Source organism: Mauremys mutica, chromosome 1, assembly GCF_020497125.1.
Source record: "Mauremys mutica isolate MM-2020 ecotype Southern chromosome 1, ASM2049712v1, whole genome shotgun sequence".
NCBI lineage: Eukaryota > Metazoa > Chordata > Testudines > Geoemydidae > Mauremys > Mauremys mutica.
In genome coordinates this window covers 165772526-165796804 of record NC_059072.1, presented here as the reverse complement: position 1 = coordinate 165796804, position 24279 = coordinate 165772526, and the positions used below count along the sequence as shown (strand labels likewise).

At 39.9% G+C, this 24279-nt stretch overlaps 2 protein-coding genes across 3 annotated transcripts in view; one reads left to right on the top strand and one right to left on the bottom strand.

Annotated features, from left to right (window-relative positions):
• LOC123361683 (ABI family member 3 binding protein) overlaps nucleotides 1-14920 on the top strand; it is a 409913-nt gene extending 394993 nt beyond the window's left edge. Inside the window, exons 53-56 of the mRNA XM_045001759.1 lie at nucleotides 812-841; nucleotides 2761-2922; nucleotides 10431-10553; nucleotides 13476-14920. Of these exons, the coding sequence (XP_044857694.1) occupies nucleotides 812-841; nucleotides 2761-2922; nucleotides 10431-10553; nucleotides 13476-13591 (431 nt within the window). The 3' untranslated portion in view covers nucleotides 13592-14920. The remainder of the gene's footprint in view (nucleotides 1-811; nucleotides 842-2760; nucleotides 2923-10430; nucleotides 10554-13475) is intronic.
• Nucleotides 14921-15615: 695 nt separating this feature from the next.
• TFG (trafficking from ER to golgi regulator) overlaps nucleotides 15616-24279 on the bottom strand; it is a 38426-nt gene continuing 29762 nt past the window's right edge. For both annotated transcript variants that reach the window (XM_045001763.1, XM_045001761.1), the window contains exons 8-9: nucleotides 19282-19371; nucleotides 15616-16373 (exon numbers count right to left, since the gene is read on the bottom strand). In XM_045001763.1, coding sequence (XP_044857698.1) covers nucleotides 16021-16373; nucleotides 19282-19371 — 443 coding nt within the window. In that variant the 3' untranslated portion in view covers nucleotides 15616-16020. The remainder of the gene's footprint in view (nucleotides 16374-19281; nucleotides 19372-24279) is intronic.

Below are 24279 nucleotides of genomic sequence, written 5' to 3'. Positions count from 1 at the left end.
ATATGTCCCACATATTTTAAGAAAAATTGATACCCTCTTATGTTACTAATGTATCTTAGATTATTAAACTTGAAAGAACCATTTATATTTGAATGCAATTTCATGATTTCTGATGTTTATTTTTTTCCTTCACTCAGTGTGGACAATGGAAATAAACCGGTCGGTTTCACTTTTTCCTAATCACTTTCCACGCGTCTCCATTTCTCATTCTCATCCACTAATGTAAAGCTGCAGCATTTGGGCAGCAAGCACTACAGAGGAATTCTTTAAAATAATAATAAATGGTCTACACTGAAATTTTTAAAATGCCATGGAAATATGTTTACTGATGATAAGCTTTGTAATCTTTTATTTCTTTTAACAAATCCAAATTTTACTGGTAGTGACCCATTAATAACATTTTTAAAAGCTCAGTGATGCGGTAATTCGAAATACACCTCTACCCCGATATAACACGACCCTATATAACACGAATTTGGATATAACGCAGTAAAGCAGTGCTCCGGGGGGGCAGGGCTGCGCACTCCGGCAGATCAAAGCAAGTTCGATATAACACGATTTCACGTATAACGCGGTAAGATTTTTTGGCTCCCGAGGACAGCGTCATATCAGGGTAGAGGTGTAGTTACGTGAGCAGTTTATTTCTTTAACTTACACAAAAATGTAGTGAACTCAACTTCCCAAAATTGTTGCTATTTTACAGATTATTGTTTATGTCAGCCATAGAAAATCACTTTCCAATGTGCTTCTGTAGAAATATCAGGAGAGGTTATTTTACAAAGTCTGATTGAGTGTTTGTTTTTCTCCCCAGCGGACCCAAGAGTGAGCGAGCCAATTTCAAGTAAGCCCTTTATGCATAGCATGCTCTAATCAGAACATTTTTCTAAAGTAAGAGAACATACCAGTTTATCCAGGAGTGGTTGTACTGTCCTAGCTACCCATGCCATGGAACAGAACAGCATTCACACATGATTTCACTTCTTCCATCTATGTAACTTGTAAGGAATTCCTTCCAGTCTAAATGTTTACCTGAGCACAGCACAATCAATGTGATGTGGTATTCCCGCAGCAGCTAAGATGGCTTGGAACCAATGTACACAAATGAGCCATGGACGGCTTGTGTTTTCTCAGCCCAGTTGTTAAATCAATAGAAAGCTCTGTAAAAAGAATATGCTATTTTTCACTTAGTAAGCGACTTAACAGAATGCAAGTCAGCGTCCGCTATTTGTCTGTCATTGTGCTGAAATGTATGCCCTGAAAAATAGTCAGCTGTGAAAGACTTTGACCCAGTTCCTCCTGAAGCCAGTGGTAGCGCTCCTGTTGACTTTGTGGCAGTTGGGACAGGCTCTAAAAGAGCAGAAGGGACCCCTTTCAGCCTGAGGGCCTATTTTGCATTTAGTACTGAAGTTGCCTTTAAAAATTTGCAAATATTCTTCCTTTCCACAGTGTAAATTATCTTGTCTTGTTTATCATGTCGTTTGCTGCAAGTTAACGGTGCCCTCATTTGTACCCTCTCTGTTAGAAAAGCTGTGGAATCATAATTCCCCCACTACTACCGTATGTTACCCACTTTTATAAGTTGTAACTGTATCTCAGTACACATTTGTCTCCCTGACATCGCAATGAACGTTGTACATAAAAGGGCCAGATTTTGATCTGAGATACAGCAGCCTAAATCTGGAGTACCTGTTTACTTCAGTGGAGTTATTCCAGATTTACACCAGTGTCAGAACCAACCCCAAAGTCAGGTCCCTGTGTGAAAAACTTGGAAACATTTTTGTAATATTTCTTATGACTCAGTTTCCTTGGTCATTTTTTGTATTGCTGCCTGCCTGAGTGCGTAGAGTTAACTCGTAAAAACGGTGTTCTAGAACCCAGGAATGGTAAAGATAAGACAGTGGATCCAAGAGGCTGCTTCAAAAGAATTAAAAGAATAATTCCTAGGCCATCAATTGTGGGGAGAAGTTACCTAGCTGGCTCCATCCAGGGTAGGATGCTGTTTTCTTCCTAAAACTAAGCCTGAGGTCAAAGGAGACCTAACCCCTTAAATATGCTAGAAAAAGGACACGGGTATTGGGTGAGCTGAGAGAGCTTGGCTAGGATTGGTCAGCAAAAAGGCTGACAGTCTGAGACATTCAGGGACTAGGGAGAGGACTGCAATCAGTGTAGGCTGTTCGTCCCAACTCAGAGATGGTGAATAACCCAGACCACACTAAGCAGTGGATGGAGGAGTTAAGCTTAGGTAAGGAGATATGCTTGTAGGTCTTGGTTATTTTAAAATCCACTTCTCTAAGCACAGTGTACCTTCTGGACAAAATAAAGGACGCTTTGTTTTGAAGAAGCTCTTTCTGTATCACTGTCAGGGGCCCCCAAAAGAGAAACCCTGGCAGGGACCAATCCCAGCTGGACTTGCTGAATTATTCATGGTCAGTACGTAGGAGGCTGTAATCCAGATCCTGGTCTGAGAGTGGGTGAAATGTGGAGAGGGGCCTGACACCTGTGGGAGTGCCCTCAGTGCGAGCCCAAGAAGGCCCAGCTGTGCAGCCTGCCAGGGACTGGGACACACCGCTCCTATATTTTGCTGCTTACAAACTCCATAAAATATCCTTCAAAATGCAGGTGACTGGTGCTGTTAATATATTCCAAGTGGGATCCTGTTGCATTTGGGTTTCTGGTCTTCTCTAATCATTTGAATGTGTTTGTTATGCCCAGTTTTGTATGGCAGTATCATTAATTCCCCTCTTTCTTCTTCTCCTGCAGTGGGAAAAGATGCCATCTGGACTGAAGTCCCTTTCAATTCCGACTCCTATTCAGAGTGCAAAGGGAAACAATACGTCAAAAGGACCTGGTACAAGAAGTTTGTAGGCGTGCAACTGTGTAACTCCCTGAGATATAAGATTTACCTCAGTGATTCACTTACAGGTAAGGGAAACCCAAGGCAGTGTTAATGTATTTTTATAGCTGTGACCCAAATTACACGATACACACAGTCATCTAGGTTCTTCATATCCCTGGGCCTGGACTGAATGGTTTTAAAGGATGATCAGGCATGCATATGCTACTTACCTTGGAAATGTGGATTATGGTACCCAAAACAGTGCTGGACACTTGACAGAACATGTAAAAATATAACTGTCCTCTCCTGTCCTGAAGAGCTTACATTCTGTGGTGTCAGTCTTGCATTAAAAAACTGTGTCTGCACAGTTCTTCATGCATAATTGGGGCCTAATATTAGATGGGATGCCATAAGAAACAGAGATGACAGGAGCAGATGAGATGGAGCAGGGATTACAGTACTCTCCTGCTGGGATCCAGTTTGGCCTGTAAAGATCTTGTGGCTCTTTTCTGAATGATGATATTTTATGGGGATTGTTTTAATGTATTTTATACACATGACTTTGTATCTCACTAATCTTTTCCTCACCTACTTTCACTTTTTTTATTTTAAATCAAGCCCATTTGTTTTGGGTTTTTTTAAAGCCCTATTCCCCCTCACCCCCAACATACACACTTTCATTATTAACACCAGCCTTCTTGACGTAGTTTCTTACCCCTCGGTCATTACGTTCAGGTTATTGAAACCATCTAGTAAGTGCTGGCCTCTGTTTTGTTTCTTTATGTCTGCCAGTGGTTTGGTTTATTCCCAAATGTTTGTTGTGCCTTTATACACATGTGCGCTCATCTCGAGAGCTATACAGAGCTTTTGGGAGACCTCTCATCATGAAACTTCTGTTGGTGCAGCTCCATTGGTGCTACAATTAGTAGAACTAGTACAAATGTCACTAGTTTTACCACCTTGCTCTGTAACGCTGCTAAAAGTAGGTGTAGATGACATGGGGCATGTATAGACTAGGAAAATAGGTTGTGTTTTAAAACATGGTGGGTGAGGTGATTTTTAAACGTGGACGTTGGTACCTAATGTAGTCAGGGCAAGTTGTGTTTAGAAATCTATGAGCCTTTCATGGCCATCGCTAGGTTCCTCCTTGCTTCAGTATAGTTACCCCAATGCAAAAAACTCCAGTGTAGACAAGATCTCAGTCACTACCATTGTGGTGTTTAAATGACAAGGGGTGCTACTGCAGAGCCCAAAATACGAAGAGTAACACAGATCTGTGTAACCTATGGGAAATATCCCCAAAGGTAAAAAATAGGCTGATGTGTCTGCTACATGCAGTCATATCAAAAAACAGAAACAGTCATTGAAAGATGCAGATTTTAGGGCCTAAACTTGTCAGGTGCTGAAAACCTCCCACAAGCAGCTAATTCCCTTCCACCCCTCCTGAAATCAGTACCTCTGAGTCCAGCATCTCACAGAATAAAGCCCATAGCTGAGATTATGGAGCAGGAAGGAGAGCAGAGAACGTATAGGAATGCTGGCCAGACCATGCCAAAATAATAAGCAGCTATGCTGCCTGGCTCTTCCCTTCAACCCCACAAGACACACAAGGAAAACCCTGTGGGTAATTTTAAGTTAATATCTCTTATGTAAAGAGTGTCTTGACAATTATGTGAATAAGACAGACCATTTTAAAACGAGTATCGTTCATTCTTTGCTATGGTACTAGCTGTAATCAGACAAACCAACTGTGCTATATTTGGAGTCAGGAAGGAATTTTTCCCCAGATCAGCTTGGCAAAGACCCTGTAGGTTTTTTGCCTTCCTCTGTAGCATGCAGCACAGGTCACTTGCAGGTTTACACTAGTGTAAATGGTGGATTCTCTGTAACTTGAAGTCTTTAAATCCTGATTTGAGGACTTCAGTAACTCAGCCTGAGGTTAGGGATCTAATACAGGAGTGGGTGGGTGGGATTCTGTGGCCTGCCCTGTGCAGGCCATCGAACTAGATGATCACAAAGGTCCTTTCTGACTTTAAAATCTATGAGATGACAAAACTGCCAGCAAGACACAGCACACCGTAACACTAGTCTGTGGAAGAAATAGCAGTGCTAATTTAGCAGGACTGTAACAGTCCTAAATCAGATGAATTAACACTGCACTGAAAGCTGCTTCAGTCTCAGAACAAATATCTAATGTAGCAATGGCCAATTTTCTTATTTCTGTTTGATTGTGGTGTTGTTGTTGCTCTTGCTGGAAGAATGGTGATTTAACTTGGCAGGACAATCATCAAGACAGCCAGACTGTATTAATTACACTTCCAAAGTATGGCTCTCTCACTTGTATTGTTTAACCAACACCAGATCAGTTGAACTGGAATGTTTAGCCAATACATATAACATTGTGTTACATTTTTTCCCATGGCAAAGACTTCTGTACTGTAGTGGAAAAATTTCCAGTTCAAAGGCAAAACTCAGCCCTGATGTAGATCTGCACAACTCCATTGAATTCAATGGAACTATGCCCACCTGTATTAGAGCCAGATTTAACCTGTAATGTCCAGCAAACTGAGGAACCATCTTGTGTTACTGTATATAACAGCCACACAAGGGTCTGATTTCCATCTTGAAGTGTGTATTCTAAAATAACCTATCTAGGCTTAGTTATATTAAGAAATTTAGTGATTTTTAAATGTTTCGGTAAAGAAAGTCCTGATATAAAATTCTGAGCATGCCTGGGGGCTCAATCCTGTTCTGTTATCTTCAGTGATCTCTAGATCAGGTCCTAAGATTTTGAGGGGAGGAAAATGCAACATTTCTCCCCTCAAAAATCCTTCCCATTTACCCCCTTTTAAACCCACTAAAACCTGGGAAGGATGAGCTAGCCACAAGACAGAAAAAGCTTTATCTGTGGAGATGAGATGCTCAGTTGCAGAAATGTTAACATTTTGGGTCCATTTTCTTTACAATAAACAACTGGGAGATCTACGTGTTGGAAATGCACCCTATTAGCTAGTCATTACTTGGAGACTACCATCTCCTTCCTTTTTTGATATTTTTGCCTCCGTGGCTGTGTGTGCACACATGTGTGTAATATAAGAGAGATGGTAGTGAGTTGTGGGCTTTTTATTGAGTGTTATTACAAAATCCTCAAGGAGCAAAGCAGAGCACAGCCAGACCTAGACTATGCAAGACCATCCATGACGAGGAACACTGAAGGTCTAGTACAAAAACGTGCTAGAGATAACTACAGAATAGCTACTAGTAAATAGTTTGTTATATTTAGATTTTGTCAATCTAAGATTTCTCTGATAGGATCCATCACGTGTGTTCCTGATTAGGCAGAGCAATTAATCACATGCTTTTCACTGTTGTGCTGAATCAGGACTGATCTTATGCATCATACTATGATAAATAGTATCATAGTGCCCATGCTAATGTAGCTGAAGAAATAAGCTTCAGTTATTTCTCATTGTGTGTGTATGTAAATAAAAACATATGCTATGTATAATACCAACACGCAATATATATAGAACTAATATATGGTATGAGGTGCTGTTAAGGGGAGTCTTAGCAGACATTTGGGATGATCCCATTATTTGTCCAGCTGAGCCCTGAGTGAGTTATGCAGATCATTCCAAAAGATGATACCTCAAACTATCACAGTCAGTCACTTTCTTTGTTTCCATTTTGTTCATTTATTAGTTTCCCTCTGCTTTTCTCCCCTTCTGAAATATATTAGAGAGGTACTGGTAGCTTTTACAAAACCAAACATCAATATCAACTTTCTCCACGCTATTTAAAAAACAAAATTTCCAATGAAAACTGATCTTGTTCACATTCAAATATTGTAGCATCATGATAGTGTGTGAAAGCCTGAAAGGGAAACTCCAGGCTGAGGAAAATTCTGAAAGGTGAGCAATATACATGGTGACATGTTAGTAGATCCCGCAAAAAAGATCTACCTATGCAGAGGCCTCCTGAAAGCCACATGGACAGATTTCTTTATAAGCTAGGGGCCTGTATTACTTATTCAATTTATTTCATTTTTAATCATTTAAGATGATGAGTGATAAAGGAGTTTTTTGGAGTGTGTCTTTATGTTGCAGTAGTTGAAAGCAACTGTGTATTAGTAATACAAATACTGAATACAAGTGGGTATCTGTTACAGAGGAAAACTGCTCTATTCTAAACATGCCAATACTGTTATTATAAAACAGCAGCCTCTTCTGATCTCATTTAACAATCCTCCTTAGCACTGCAATGTAAGCATTCCAGCAAATAATGCCAGCTCAAATCATTAAAGATTTAAATTTTAAAATGTGGCCTTTGGAAGCTGCAACTTTGAGCTGCCTGAATAGTCTTCATTTCAGTTTGAAAATTTATCCAAGAGAAGCTCCCTCCTAATGAGCACTGGAGACCAACTCTCCCATGGAAGAAGCACAAATACAGCTGAAAACGAAAACAATAATAAGTGCCTTTCATAAGAATGGCCACACTGGGTCAGACCAGTGGTGCACCTAGCCCAGTATCCTGTCTTCTGATAGTGGCCAGTGCCAGATGCTTCAGAGAGAATGAACAAAACAGGCAATCATTGAGTGATCCAGCCTATCATCCACTCCCAGCTTCTGGCAATCAGAGTTTTAGGGACACCCAGACCATGGGGTTGCATCCCTGACCATCTTGGCTAATAGCCATTGATGGACCTATCCGCAATGAACTTATCTAATGCTTTTTTGAACCCCACTACAGTTTTGGCCTTCACAACATCCCCTGGCAGAGTTCCACAGCTTGACTGTATGTTATGTGAAGAAATACTTCCTTTTGTTTGTTTTAAACCTGCTGCCTATTAATTTCAGTGCGTGACTCTCCCCCCCCCAGTTCTTGTTTTATGCGAAGGAGTAACAACTCCTTATTCACTTTCTCCACACCTGTCATGATTTTATAGACTCTATCATATCCCCTCTTACTCCTCTCTTCTCCAGGCTGAAAAGTCCCAGTCTTCTTAATCTTTTTATTAGCTTTTTTGACTGCTGCTGCACACTGAGTCGATATTTTCAGAGAACTATCCACAATGACTCCAAGATCTCTTTCTTGAATGGTGACAGCTAAGGTAGACCCCATCATTTTGTGTGTATAGATAGTAGTGTTTTCCAATGTGCTGTATTTTTCATTTATCAACACTGAATTTCATCTGTCATTTTGTTGCCCAGTCACACACTTTTGTGAGTTCCCTTTGTAACTCTTTGGAGTCTGCTCTGGACTTAACTATCTTGAGTAATTTTGTGTCATCTGCAAATGTTGCCACCTCACTGTTTATTGATTTTTTCCAGATCACGTATAAACATGTTGAACAGCACTGGCCCCAGTATAGACCTCTGGGGGAACACCACTATTTACCTCTTTCCATTCTGAAAACTGATCATTTATTCCTACCCTTTGTTTTCTGTCTTTTAAGCAGTTACCGATCCATAAGAGGACTTCCCTCTTATCTCATGACTGCCTACTTTGCTTAAGAGCCTTTGGTGGGGGACCTTGTCAAAAGCCTTCTGAAAGTCCAAGTACACGATCTCCACTGGATCACCCTTGTCTACGTGTTTCTTGACCCCCTCAAAGAATTGTAATAGATTGGCGAGGCATGATTTCCTTTTACAAAAGCTATGTTGACTCTTCTCCCACAAATCTTTTTCATGTGTGTGTCTGATAATTCTGTTCTTTATTATAGTTTCAAACAATGTGCCTGGTACTGCAGTTAGGTTTACCAGCCTGTAATAGCCAAGATCACCTGTGGAGCCTTTTTTAAAAATTAGTGTCACATTAGCCATCCTCCAGTCATCTGAATAGAAGCTGATTTAAATGATAGGTTACATACCACAGTTAGAATTCTTGGGTGAATATACCATCTAGTCCTGGTGACTTATTACTGTTAAATTTATCAGTTTGTGCCAAAACCTCCTCTACTGACATCTCAATCTGGAACAGTTCCTCAGTTTTGTCACGTTAAAAAAAATGGGTCAGGTAAGGTAATCGCTCTCTCATCCTCTGCAGTGCATACAAAGAATTAATTTAGCTTCTCTGCAATGGTCTAATCTTCCTTGAGAACTCCTTTAGTACCTTGAGCGTCCAGTGGTCCCACTGATTGTGTAGCAGGCTTCCTGCTTCTGAGGCACTTAAAAAAAATTGTCGTTAGTTTTTTAAATCTTTGGCTAGTTGCTCTTCAAATTCTTTTTTGGTCTACCTATTTATACTTCACTTTCCAGAGTTTATGCTCCTTTCTATTTTCCTCAGTAGGATTTAACTTCCAATTGTTAAAGGATTTCTTTTTGCCTCTAATCTTTTACTTTGTTGTTTAGCCATGTTGGCACTTTTTGTTCTATGTTTTTTGATTTGGGGTATACATTTAATTTAAGCCTCTATTATGATGATTTTAAAAAGTTTCTGTGCAGCTTGCAGGCATTTCACTTTTGTGACGGTACCTTTTAATTTCCATTTAACTAGCTTCCTCATTTTTGTGTAGTTCCAATTTCTGAAGTTAAATGCTACTGTGGTGGACTTCTTTGGTATATTTCAAAAGGAACAGCAAAATTTCATGCACAAAGACTAGTCGACCAGAGATGAACATTTTGGCAAGGCATTTCCTCCAAAGGGAGATTTTGTTTGTCTACTGCCTTTTCTCTGCACAGAGTCAACATTTAGATCTATTTTTATGCAGCAAGATTGTTTGTTTTATCTTTCATTTGGGAAGACATTGATAAATTGTTGGTCCTTGTTTGGGAGGATTTTACCTGTAAACTTGAACCTAATCATTGAGTTTAAGGGAACCAGGATTTAGCCCTTAAGCTCTTTGGATGTTTTATGTTATCAGTCATTTTAAGAATAACATGTAGGAGAGCATTAATGAAGCAATGATACGTTTATCTGAAAATATTTTTTCTGTAGGTCCAATAAGAGTTAGCTTGGTGTTTTTTCTCATGCTTCTCACCTAATGCATGGGTGGGTACATATTAGCTATTTAGTCATCTCTAGAATGTGAATTATACACACATTGTAAGCACAAAAAGGGCGAGCAGGCTTGAAGAATCTGGCCTGCTATGTGTTAGATATGGCCCATAAGAATTTCTCTGGAGTCATTTTGGATTGCTTTTTCAATAGAACTTAAGAATGGACATACTGGGTCAGACCCAAGGTCCATCTAGCCCAGTCTTCCGACAGTGGCAGTGCCGCCCCAGAGGGAATGAATAGAACAGGTAATCATCAAATGATCCATCCCGTCACCCATTCCCAGCTTCTGGCAAACTGGAGCAGGCTCAGATCAGCACTGATGTTATATAAAATATCCCCTATCAGGGGGGAAAAAAACATGGAAACTTGTGCTTTTGCCAAACAACAGTGTTTAATTGGCATTGTGTTTGGGCATTTGGACAATGCTGCAAAACAGAGTTAGAGCTTAATTGGGGCAGCATCAGACTTAACAGTGAGACACAATGAATCCTGGAACTCAGTTCAGAACCTGCTCAACTACAAAGGAACTAACAAAAACTTTGATGTTGTTGATCTTCAAAAGGTTTTCCTCATGATATTTTCTTTCTATTTTCAGGACAATTTTACAACATAGGAGATGAGAGGGGACATGGAGAAGATCATTGTCAATTTGTGGACTCATTTTTAGATGGACGGACAGGGCAGCGAGTTTTCCCAGACCAGCTACCAACCAAAGATGGTAAGTTCTGAAGAGTGTACTTGTAACAAAACTCTCAAAATCTCCCCCAACCCCAGGGTCTGATTTTTCTCCTGCTGATGGCTTTAAGGCTAATACCCAGTCTGAGTTAGCTAAATTTGGGACTCTATCCACCCTGTCTATCTTCCCAGCAGATCAAAACTATCCTTCATGCCTGGCAAGATGCTATTCCACCCCACACCCCCAAAACCATTAAGGATTAGCCAGCCTACAGTTGTCAGCCACCTGGGAGTTAGATGGTGTAAGAATGATGCAACCTTTTATCCTGGAAAGGAAAGCCCTTTGACATGCTCTTCACTTAGAGGGACAGAATCAGGAGCTCCCAAGTTCTAACTGTGGCTCTGACACTGAATTCTGTGCTCTGCCTCAAGTTCATCTGTAATTTTGCATTACAGAGCTAATATTGTGCATTTCCTTCTTGGGCAGCACGGTGTGGTTTGATGATGAACAGTGCTGTGATAGAGGGGAACTGTCACTAATATGGTGGGAGATAGTAAGAGCTCTCTCATATTTAAACTTCCCAACAGATTTTTTTCATCCGTGTTACACATTAAAAGCCTTTAAAGAAAACCATTGCCTTAGCCTTCCTGCCAGTTTGTAGATTTATGGGCACACTGACATGGTTGGTTTTAAAGTGCTATAAATCAGCTGAGTTGTGCATTATGTAGCTTTGGTTAGTGATAATGGACAAACTGGAAAGGAAAAATTAATTGTGGGGGGAATTCCTACTGCAGTAATTCAGTACATACACTGCAATTCAAATCAGATGCCTAGACTCCAGAGAGGCAGCTGCGAATAGGACTAGATGTCTTGAACTGTTTCTAATCACAACTTCAAACTTGAGGCATGGCCGTGGACAAGTCACTTAATCTCTCTTCCCCACATTTCTCATCATCTGTAAAATGGCGATAATCAGGCCTTAGTTACCAATATCTACCTCACAAGGAGTTGAGACTCTAAACCTCAGACTTTTGCCAGCATAGCTACGATGAGGTGTGATTCATCACTGACATAGCTGCCTGTGTCAGCAAAAGCCCCATGTGTAGATGCAGTTAAACTGGCCAAACTGCACTTTTGATACACTTAGGAGAGCTTTGCTGGTATAGTATTCTGGTTTAGCTACACTGGCAAAGCCTTCCAAGTGTAGACCTGGCCTTAGGCTTTGTTTATACAGAAAAGATGTACCGGTACTGCTTTAGGGATACCAGGGTGATTAAAGCACAACAACAGACCATGGGGTGGATGTAGTCCTACCCATATACCTTATTACCCTTCCTATACAGGGAAGTGGAATAAGCTATACCAGTATAAGGCATCCACACTACGGCTTGCATATGGCTATTGATTTATGTTTTTAAAAAAAATACCTAACTGAGGTATTTATACCACCACAAAAATCAGAGTGTAGACCAGGCCTTAATGTATGTTAGGTGCTTTGCACATTAAAAGCACATATTAAGCCCTAAATACTAATTAAATCCCCATAATGTAACATGTCCAAAAAGGATAAATCTGAACCTCTTGCAGTTGCCTTCCTGAGAGCAAATAAATGTTGGTTTGTATTCAAACCAGCATTGTCAAGCCAGTAAAGCTCAGAAATGCCAGATTTAGTTTTTAAAAGCATTTATACACAAGTACAGTACCTGGTAAGCTTTCAAACACCACAACCAGAATTAATGTTTGCCCTCAGGTACTGAGCTTAACAGTTTATACCTCAGCTGCTAAATCTTCCAAAAGATCATATTTACATATGTTTCCACAAGACAAGTTCAGTATGCATTTCACTCGAAGTTGCTATGTTAAAAGCTAACTGGGATTTTTCCCAATGTTAACATAACTACAAGAGAGTCACTTACTGGCTATTCTTCTCCAAAAGTAAAACCAGTCTCAGCAGATGCTCACTTTTTTAAAGTAGAAGGCTGCAACTTTAACTTTGGCACACTATCCCCCCCAGCAGGCAGTTCTCTGGCTCCAGTGTGATGCCAAATAACCACGATTCTGTGCTGGCCCTTTTCAGTCTATCCACTAGGGTTCAGACCACTCAGAATCCTCTCGTCCTCCCCCTGCAAGAGGAATTGAGGGTACACATGACATATGAAAGCCTTCCTCATCAGCTCATAGGATTCCCCAATAATCTCCTGGGTGCGTTTACCTCTGGGCGCTGGCACCTTCACAGGCAGTAGATGCCAGCTGCAATGAAATTCCAAACTCTTAACTTTTAAACTCTGTCCTTACTCCTCATTAACCTCACACCAGGCTTCCAGGATACTGCAAGGAAAGGGGGGTGTGTGTGTGGAAAAAACACCAAGCACCTTGTCATTCTTGCCCCGGGGGAAATTCCTTCCTGAGCCCCAAAACTGGCACAACCCACAGCATCTGGGATACAGTTCAGACGTGCCTATTATAGGGCTGGGCAGCACAGCAACCCCTGCACATGGCTGCTGTGTGCCTTGAGGACTTCAAAGGGAGGGATCTGAGACATTCTCCCCTCCTCCCCCACAAGCACTTTCAGTGGCAACAGGGAGAGAGTGCGTGCTCCACTTCCTGCCTATTCGCCACGTGCATTCGGGATAGGGAGGCCCCAGAGAAGGCAAGCTGTGCCGCCCCCCCACACACACACACACCCCGCCACCCACCTTCTCAGGGTGGCAGGGGTTGTTTCCTCTTCTCCCCACAACTTGTGCAGAATGGATTATTGTTGTGTGCTGCTGGACAAACTATTTTCTCTTATTGGCTATGGTATGCGTCTAAATTCAGCTCACAGTATTCAAGCAGTTGGTAAGGGCTGAACTTTCCACTGAGCTTCTGAAGTCAGATAAACTCCCTCCGAGAATCAGGAGCCACCTTTGGAAGGTAGCGTCTTTCTCCTCGCCCTGTCCTAAGCCTTTCCTTACTGTTTATTAGGGTTCTTCAGAGCAGTTCGCCAAGAACCTGTCAAGTTTGGAAAAATAGGTGGAGAGACCCATATTACCTACGTTCATTGGTACGAGTGTGGAACTTCAATACCTGGTAAATGGTAGCTGCTACATGAACTTGGAAATGAAAGAAGGTCTATCACTACCCTGCCCTTACCCCCAACAAGTTCAGAGATGGAAATGTTTATGGCCCTCCTGTCATTTAAACATGTTTACCTATGTATAAAGTTTATAAAACTCTAATGACAATACTGCTTTGTGTTTAATAGCATAGGCTGCTTACTATAGTTACTCCATTTTACCAAAAAGCAAGCTAAGCACATGTCATAGGATAAGGTCTGGGGAAGCTGGCTCCCTATATTGTGGGTATCAAGGTACAGTTTATATGGTATTTTAAAAGATACAGTTTGTATATTATTTATCACAATGTTGTAATAAATATTTTGAGGGAGAGTTATGGCAAAGCTGATCATGAAACTGCAGTATACATTAATTTTAGATATGCATTCTGATTGTTACTGAAATATATAGTGTCCTATGCTACCTGTCGAGGTAATTCCGTAAAGTCTAATTCAATAATTTAAGTACATGGGGAAAGCTCTCAAACTGACTTCTGTACTTTATAAGTTCTCAGATTGAAGTGCTTTTCCCCTTACAGCTAACTAGACAATTTGTGCTCTTGCCAAAATTGGAAGAAAGCTTGTTATATTTTAATGCTTTAGCACCAAGAAAGCAATTCTAATTTTTTTTAAAAAGCAGAGCTTCAAATCTATGACAGAAGTGTAGATTCTGTCACCAAGAAACTCAATAGTAGAAACACATCCTATAAGTTTAACCACATGACCAGGCAGTGTCCCTAAACACAGTTGCTACTTAAAATAGAACCTGATCAACTTGGCATGGAGTACCACCAAAGCTAATTTAATAGTATTTTTATTTAATCAGGCTTTCAGATAGGCATTGTGCATGGGGAACAGAAGTCAAATCTGCTTCTACTGCAGTGAGTTTTCTGAAGTTTTGATGAACTACTTTGCAGGCCAAATGTATAGCACCACAAAATTTAATGAGGTGTAGGAGGATATGTTCGAAATACCAGTCTTTAAAGCACAATCAGGTTTGCTTTAGTAAAAAAAAAAAAAAAAAAGAGCTTTTTTAAAGAATTGTTAGTGTGAGACAAGGGGCAAAGTAGAATGAAATTAATTTTCTCAAAATTACTTTATAGTAGTTCCACTGAAAATCTACTTACCCTGTCTTCCCTTCCCAAAATACTAGATGTTGTATTGCTTGAACATTTATGAACTAAATAAAGAGATTTTTTTTTAAGCAGGGTGTTTATTCATTGTTTTAAAAAGGAACACCAAAGAAATGTCATTTCTAGAAAATGCCTTATAAAGTACATTGCAGGTACACTGTACTCTAATAAAATATTTTTTACTCATGTAAAGTTGTTTTATATAGACTGGTTTTCTACTCAAGTGTTGTACATTGAGACAAAATGGTGGGTGAAAGGGAGCACCAAACCGGCAGCCTTTTCTCATCAGAAGAGGCTACATTACAAGCATGTCTCACCTACTCTGTCAATCCTTTTCTGAATGAACCATCACTACAGTAAGAAGAACCTGAAGGGTCAGGGTTTCTTGAAACATTTCCATTGGGTTTGCACAGCTCTTTAAACTGTTTTTCCTTGTAATTGAGGGATATTGGGTTTGCGCCTGTGGGGTTTGTTACAGGCACTGACTGGTTTTTTTCTGGGCTCAGAATGAAGTTTGTAGAATTACTCTCTCCAAGTTTCTCCGGCTGGCAAAAAGGTTTGCGTTTAAAAAAAAAATTATACTCCTTGGTGGGCCTGGAAACATTAACACCAAAAAATTGCTATCAAGTCAAAGCTTCCACCAAATGACAGTTTAAAGCCACTGCTGTATTAATGCAGTGAAAACTAATGCGATTTGGTAACCAGTGACAAGAGTTAGTCCTGAATGTAACATATGCAAAAGCAGTGTGTATGTGTCACAGGTAACTACTTTTTTTAAAAAATTATACTTTCCCTTATGGCCTGGCAAGAATAGGTCATAGGGTGACAGATATGCCTGTAGAAAGAAATGTGCTTAATAATTAAAAAAACCAAGTACTGGATTCAATATTTTTATTAGCGTTCAATGTGAATGTTACAATTTATACATAATACCTAGTTTTAATTCCAGAGTGGGTCTAATTTAGTACATCATGTTAATAAAAAACAAGCCTGATAAGTGGGCTAAATTTCCAACTAGCATTTTAATTTCCTTCAGACAAGGCAAGCTAGAATCTCAATCACCTTACAAACATTTAGGAAGTGTTTCCAAAAACCAAAATCTAAGTAGGAAGCGGATATATTTTAAAGCAGGAAATAAGATTCATTTGGTCTTTTGTTCCAACAACACTGAAAGAATGCTGACTTCTCATTGTTTCGGAACATCAATACCAATTTTAAATATTGGAATCTGTTGGGATGTAGTAGTTAATAGCTACTCGCGTCATTCAGCAGCTGAGCTTCCTTATCGGTAGCCAGGTCCTGGCTGAGTATAGCCCTGAGCAAAGGGAGGACGGTTGCGTGCATAAGGGTTAGGGCCACTTGGAGGGGGAGTCACGCCAGGGGGTGGTGTGAAACCTGGCCTTGGTTGATACGCGCCTGCCTGGCTTGGAGCCATTGCAGCTTGGGAAGCAGGGGCCACGTTATAATTAGCAGGCTGGGAGGCTTGTGTAGTATAGTTCTGTGGTGGGTAGGAGCTTGCCTGGTACTGCTGCTGAGGCTGAGCAGGAAAGCCAGGAGCAGGAGCTTGTGATGCCTGCTGACTGTATCCTGGGAACTGCTGTCCTTGTTGAGGAGCAGGCTGCTGGCTGTAGCTTGCTAGAAAGACAAAACAAACACCAAAGCAATACAGTCAGGTGAGAATAACGCAGCATATTTGCTTTGAGACAGTGATTATTTCCTTATAAACAGGTATTTGAGTGATCGCGAATAAGCACAAGAAACAATCCTGAGATTTGATATATGCAACAGACACAGCTGGATGGTAATGAACTTTTTCTTGTCCGTCACATAAACACTAACTATCTGTGGTGCACTAAAATGGAACATTCTCTAGTAACGGGAAAAAGTTTTTAATTCCGACCAAAAGACACAACCTTGATTATAGGTTTCATACTGATAATTATTCCCAAGGTTTCTATTTGAGAAACAAGGGGAAGATAGTATACAGGCTCTTCAATTTCACATTATGAAGGAATTTAAAGGTCTCAAATGTACACTGAAAAGCAACGTTTCATTTGGGACAGCTGCTTTAACTTTGATTCTTTCAGTCAGTAGATCATAAGTCAGTGCAGAATACTTGCACTGAATTCACACCTAAATCACTGCCTAGTGTTTTGTTTGGTTCTCAACTTTTAGTATTCATTAGCTAAAGAGAAGTCAAAGATTACAAATGTGAAAGCACTTTGCAGAACAGCACTTAAGGTACAACTGTTGCTGGCATCAGTTTAATATGTCCCAAATGTGATTTATTTGTGTAAAAGCAGCTTCCCTGGGAATTTCTCAGACTGGCGATATAAACAACAAAAATCCTTCTATAAAGTGATAGCTACTTTTATCTCTGTCATGAAACACACCTGCAGCTACTTGCAATGAAATCTCTCCATTGACTGGAATCCTGTCAGCATTAAACACCAGATACATAAGAATTATTAAAAACGCACAGCCCTGAAGATAGAAAATAAGGATTGAAGAATGCATTGGAGTAAATTTTGAACTCACCTTGAAACTGGCCTCAACATTTACTCATGAAACAAACCTTTCAAAGGTTCCATTTTCATTGGCATGACCAAAAGTCAGCACTATGCCAAGCCTATCTGCCAGAAGAGGAGAATGGGAACTATAACCCACTGTTAGAGGAAAGTGGTGCTTGAAAGGAGGGAGGAATATTCAAAACAAGTCCAATCCCTCTGATGCGGATCAAGGAATGAAAGCTACAGAGGGAAAGTGTATAGATCTACCTTGACTGCCATCTGTGAAGAGTTTATTTATGAGGAGCCCTACCTTGGCAGATTAATCCAATAAATAAATCTCTTTAGAAAAATAGTTCATTGCAGTTTGAGGTTTCCAAATTTGTTTTGTTTCACTGACACTTTTAGAAAGTTGTGGAGTTCGAGAAAGTAGAACTCCCACTATATATCAAACCTTCATAGAAACTCTTCTAGTAGAATACCAGATAAGTCTGCTAGCGTGTTACTATTAAGGATGAGTAAAACTAGCTTGGAAACCAGAAGAACCATTCAAATCTCAAGACTGGAAAGCATCAGACAGATCCTCCTACCTCTGCTGAAATTAGGTTTCAGAAGGTCTGACACTGTCTTCAAATCATGAATTTTGCATGGGGGTGAGGAGGGGGGTGCGTGTGTGTCTACACAGAGCAGTTAGCCACAGCTTAGCAGAGTGCTGAGAGGAGGAACAAGATGACACATTGAGAACAACAAACCTCCATGTCTGAAGTTTCCAAAGCTCTTACCCAAACCAAGTTTCAAGGCTCGCTTACCAGTTATGCAAAGGATAAACAGTCTATTCTTGAAAGTAAATTAAACTCTTCAAATTAGTGCACTTTGCTACATGCTGTTTTAGAAATGTAACAGCTTCATCTATATAGAAACAAACAATTCCTATTCCTTGTGTATGTGTTCTGCAAAGGTTTGCGTTTTTTGAGTGAGATAAAACTTGGTATGTGATTAAACACTAAAGACATGCACACTCTGAATTTATATTGTACCAATTTCCTGCAATGTAAGTTTAAAAACAACTGGCAGAGATGCTCATACTGATATTTGTCTACTGGCCTTTATGAAACTTTTCATAGGGTTATGGGATCAGAGCAGTGTTACTCTGCAGTATCTGAAAGGATGAATAAATAACTTTATTAATTGATTACTGCCTCAATAACTAAATAGCTGAATAAACTGAATTACTAGGATCAATTAGATATTGTATAATTTAAAAGGAAATTCAAAGTTCCCTTTTTCCATGTCTCTGAACTGAAAGCAAGCCTAATATTTTTTCATTTTGGGGCCATGTAGAAGCCTAGCTTTTTATTCAGTTTCACCCCCTCAATCATGTAGCACAAGGTCACAGCATTAAAGTATTCTGCCGATACTAGTTTCCTTTGGGTGACAGTTTAGATAAATACCGAAGAACTGGTACAATCCAGTATTCGTACCAAATGTAAACTAATGGAAAGGCCTCCGTTTGGATGCTGTATTTGATTTGTAAGGTATTGAGAGGCTGCAGCATTTTCTTGTACAATTTATTGGGTTGGGTGGCATCACTTACTAGAGGCATCAGAATGGAGTATTTCATCTTTTTTTCCAACAGAACTACAAACATTGTAAGGAGGTAAGAAGCTGTCTAACGGCAATTTTCTTTCAATTTGTTTGTCTTTGTAACAAAGCAAGTCTGTTGGGTAACCCCGAAAAATCCTCTCTAGTTCAGTATCAAGTAGCATTGAATGTTAGGAAATCAAACATCAGCATTAACTTTACAGATCTGCAGTTATTGCTAGGCGAACAGAAATACTGACAAATTAAGGGCAATGTATTTTAAGGAGCTGCTGAATGCCCTCTAATCCCACTGACATCAATGGAAGTTAAGGATGCTCAGCGCCTTGCACTGGCACTCAAGTACAGCTGAAGTGAAATTAATACTTTGGCACTAAGAAAAATGAAGTGATCCTATTCTGTACCTACACAGAAATTTGAAAACAGCAGCTGCTTACCTGGATACTGCACACCATATTGTTGCTGAGGCTGAACTTGTGGCTGCTGAGCAGGATAACCAGCCTGTTGGTACTGTTGATACATCTGGCCTACATATTAAAAACACGTTTTTTAGTAAAGGAACACAGTACCTGAGGCCCAAAATCTGACATCATACACAATGGTCTGGTGGCCAATGGCTAAGAAGCAATTTGGGTCTCAGAGCCCATCCTATAGCACATTTTTAAAAACACGGAATTACAACAACAGATCGTAGAATGCTTCTGCATAAGGGTTAGTTACAAGGTGTTCGTCTGTACAGATCCCACAATATTGGTGTGATAAGAAGTGTGTTTTATTTAACCTGCAAAGTTTTTTCTTAACAGATTGTGGGTTTTGGAGGGTCTTGTGATGCAACAAGTATCATGTGCCATAATGAACAGTGGTTTAGCTCAGGGCTAGTGATGTTTTTATTGTTTAATAAAGGATCTTAATAAATAGGGCTTAAAAAAACTAGGGTGTTTTCCTCTTTAATCTCCACTGTCTGCCTGTTTATACCACGTTTTCTGTGGGCAGTATTCTAAGGAGAATGGTACATTATTCACTCTAATCTCATATTCCAGACATCCTTTAGCATATTCAGCTTGCTATAAGCCAAGTTTTCCAAGAGGCCCAGGAGTATACACTTTTAAAGAAAACCATACGCGTAAGATCAGAAGTTCCACTTTAATATTTTTATTTGCTAAATTCAATGCTGTATTTCAGTTTTCTTAGGCTAACTTTGCACTTTAGTGTTTGCTTTTTCTGTTTTGTTTTTGTTTTTTTAAATCTGCTATTGAACACTGATTCAGACTTTCCTTGGTCTGTGCTCTGTTGAGCTCGAGGGATCTACTTTTCAACCCTCCTCCACTGCACAAATACTATGCAAAGAAGAAGCCACAGTGTGGCTGCCAAACCTCATGTTTGGCTTAGCTTTGGCAGACATAGCTGACAGGACTATGTCCACTACATGTTAGTGTACCATTTATTATTTCTGCTGCAAAAATCTGAGGAAAACTGCAGAAGAAGCGAAATGATTAATTTCTGTATCTTTTGAGCTATTCCTCATGAAGACTAGATCAAGAGTCACAAGAACTGTCTGTAAGCCTCCTCCTCCCTCACCAACAGCAACGACATAAAATTTTTATATACATCCACTTTTAAAAAAAAATGCAAAAGGATCAATGCTATTTACATTCCAACTCTGTAGGCAAAGTCCACAGAAAAAAATCCAACAGTAAAACCTCACATTTTACAACTCCAGTATCTGCTGTCTTGTGCACATTTAACAAAAGGGGAGTCTCAAGCTGCCAAAAGGAAAATAAAAGCTAATCTCTGGACCGAGGATGGGGAAAAAGGAGCAAACCTATCAAGTGGTCTTGAATCTATGTCATGCAGAGGGGTCGGAAAGGTTTTAAACAACAATTTACATTCCTTATTTTGTGGTATCTCACACCAAGCTAAAAATCTCAGCAAGGGAATGGACAGAGAAAGAAAGTGGAGGCTCTCACTTTTACTGATCGGAAGAAAATAAAGTGTTCGTTTTTACCTCCTTTGTTTGACAGCCTAAGAAAAGGTTTTACACTGACATTTGTTAACACTGTGGAATTAGTCTGCCAGTGACCACTTGTTTCTAGGGCACTTTGTCTAAGACAGTAAGTGCTCCATATTCAGAAATGTCACACATCCCGCAGTTATCAATAAAAATCAGGTTGTTTGAATTCTGCACCAAAACCAAACTCTTGGTCTTAAGTGCAGGTGTGCACTAGCTAAATGAAAGGGAGTGAATAAAAGAACAATACCTCTTTCCAAATTCTTTATAGACAGACTTTAAGGTCAGAAGGGACCATTATGATTATCTAGTCTGACCTCCTGCACAATGCAGGCCACAGAATCCCACCCATCCACTTCTATAACAAACCCCTAACCTATGTCTGAGTTATTGAAGTCTTCAAATTGTGGTTTGAATACCGCAAGGTGCAGAGAATCCTCCAGCAAGTGACCCGTGCCCTATGCTGCAGAGGAAGGCGAAAAATCTCCAGGGCCTCTGCCAATCTTTCCTGGAGGAAAATTCCTTCCCGACCCCAAATACGGCGATCAGTTAAACCCTGAGCATGTGGGCAAGACTCACCAGCCAGCACCCAGGAAAGAATTCTCTGCAGTAACTCAGATCCCATCCCATCTAACATCCCATCACAAACCACTGGGCATACTTACCTGCTGATAATCAAAGATCGATTGCAAAATTAATTGCCAAAATTAGGCTATCCCATCATACCATCCCCTCCATAAACTTATCAAGCTTAGTCTTAAAGCCAGATATGTCTTTTGCCCCCACTACTCCCCTTGGAAGGCTGTTCCAGAACTTCACTCCTCTAATGGTTAGAAACCTTCGTCTAATTTCTTCATCTAATTTATGCAGAGAGTTGCTCCCAGTTCCACTTGGGATTACATCAAGTAAGATAATACACAGAGCAGGGGAAGAGAATCATAAGAGAAACGACAGAGAGGAACATACTGGCCATCTTTTAAAAAAAGGGGATAGTAGAAAGACAATGAGACCTTTAGAAACTGAGCCATAAGCCAAAGTAAAAAGCTCATCTAGGGAGGGATGCTTAAGGAAGTGGTTCTGTCATGTTCCCTGATGTTGTGGTAGTTGCCATTAGGAACAAAGCTTCTATCTTCTTCTTTAGCAACATTCCCTCTTAGAGACCCTTAAAATACTTTCTCACTCATCATGACACTGATGAGGCCTCTCCCCCATCCCATTCTCCGAAAAGGCTCCTACACCATTCATGCTGATGGGGAATGGGAAAAAATAAGTTAAACCTGTCATCAATCATTAAAAGTTACATCTGAGGAACTTAAAAGCATTTTTTCTTGTCTCAGTCCAAGAAACTTAAAAATTTAGTTGGGAACAATGTGAGACAAGTAAAAGGATAAGAAACTAACTAGGGTATTTGATGAGGGTACTGGAGAGACTCTCACCTATATCACCATTTCAGATCAAGCCCTACATGTTATTACTGAAAGCCTTTCCTGTCAGACTGCTGTTTGGTAGGTCACTTGAAGGAAGCTGGTTGTGTCTGTACAGTTACTAGTGACCATATCAGAAATGAAACCACTGGCACCTGCTGCGGAAGCCAAGAATTGAATGGACATGGAAAATAAGTTCTTGCCTCTAGAGTGGGCCCTCCAAGGTTGAGGCACCTTGGTGAGAAGTATGAGAATGCTTATCACCTGTTCTGTCAACAGAAAATTTACTGGATTAAAAGGGATGGGGGACTCGAGAGGAATCAGCAAGGAGTATTTGACCTCCAGAAAAAATGCTGCGTAAGAAGTATCTCACTATGAAATTTGCTACTGGTGTCTTGTTTCTACAAATCACAAATGAAACTAGTAAAAGTAAAGATCCTAGTGTGCACATACAATTCCTGAAGCTATATGAACATTCTACTAGGACCAGCCTGAAAGCAAAGTGCACTGAATAATACAAAGCGAAGTGCTGCACAGCATAAATGAAAACACTAACAAGTTAAGCATTCTACCGTTTAACAGTCCCTGCATTTGTTATAGATTTTCTCAAGTTCAGAGACAACTGTTTCACGTTACTTTAGACTACACCTGGCACATGGATAATCTCTTATTTGTATAGCACCTATCAGCCAGGAAGATCCTGAGGTGCTTTATAAACTTATAATCCATTAGTGCATGATTCACTTTACCCACCACTAAAATGCTGCCACGTCTGCATAAACAGTTGGTTTAAATGAATCTTAGTTGAAATCAACAAAATGTTTCATGAAAATTTCCAGTAAGAAAACAAGGAATGACTGGAAATCAGGAACTCAAAAATCATTCATAAGTCTCAGCACCCAAAAGAATCCTATGTTAGAGTTCATTTGATGTACAAGAATAACAGCGGATGTGACAATGTAGACTGATGAATCTGAGGTAAATAAATGCGATAGGGCAGTGGTCCTCAACCTTTTTGTGGCCAGTAGCACATTCATGTTTTCAGAAGAGTGTGGCGGGCGCCAACAATTTTTCAAGACTTATTTTGTATTTGTACATTAAATAATATGAAAAACATCATATTTAATATTACATAAAATATGAATCCAGAGAGAAGCCCTGAGGACAGAGAATACTGGAGCCCACAGCACTCTGTCCCCGGCAGACACAGGGCCACAGCTTCTCTCCCTTGCTGGGCACTAGGCGGGCGCACATAAATGCCCCGGTGGGCGCCATGGCGCCCGCGGGCACCGTGTTGGGTACCACTGTGATGGAGCAATTTAGAGATATAACAACGGAGATGGTGTTTTAAATTGAAACAATGTTTCAAATTGGTCTGCAACTTGAAACATTTAGTGCCCTGTTGTAGAAAACAAGAACATAAACAAAGGAAAAAGAATTCTTACTATGCTCAGCTGGAAAGAAACTAATACACCACTACCCCCAAATAAAAGTAACTCAGTTTTTGACAGTAGAAAACACTATTCAAAGCTTTCAGTCCCATCAATCTAACATTTATATTGGAAATAAAATAAATATTAGCAATAAAGAAAGTGACCATTATTTGCAAGTGGACAAGGCTCCTTATTTATGCATCAAGGAATAAGCAACAGTACACACTAATATGTGTGATGACCAAAGTGCAATACCTGTGATCTCTAACCTCTTCCCAATGACCAAACTACCTAGAATCCTATTTTGAAAATAAAATTATGTGAAGAAAATAAAATCACCTCCATTCAATGAAATAGCAGAATTTGAGAGAGGCAAGAAAGGACTTATAGAAAATTCCAGTTTTTTATTTTAAATCTTATACATGTAATGAAATATATATATAGGTCTGTAAAAAAAAAGATATAAAAAAGTATGAGTAGTTTAACGAACACAAACCCTTGTATTTGTCTCAATTTAATTTTGGTAAATGATACCAAGAATGTGTGTTGCACATGCTTCTAAATCACACT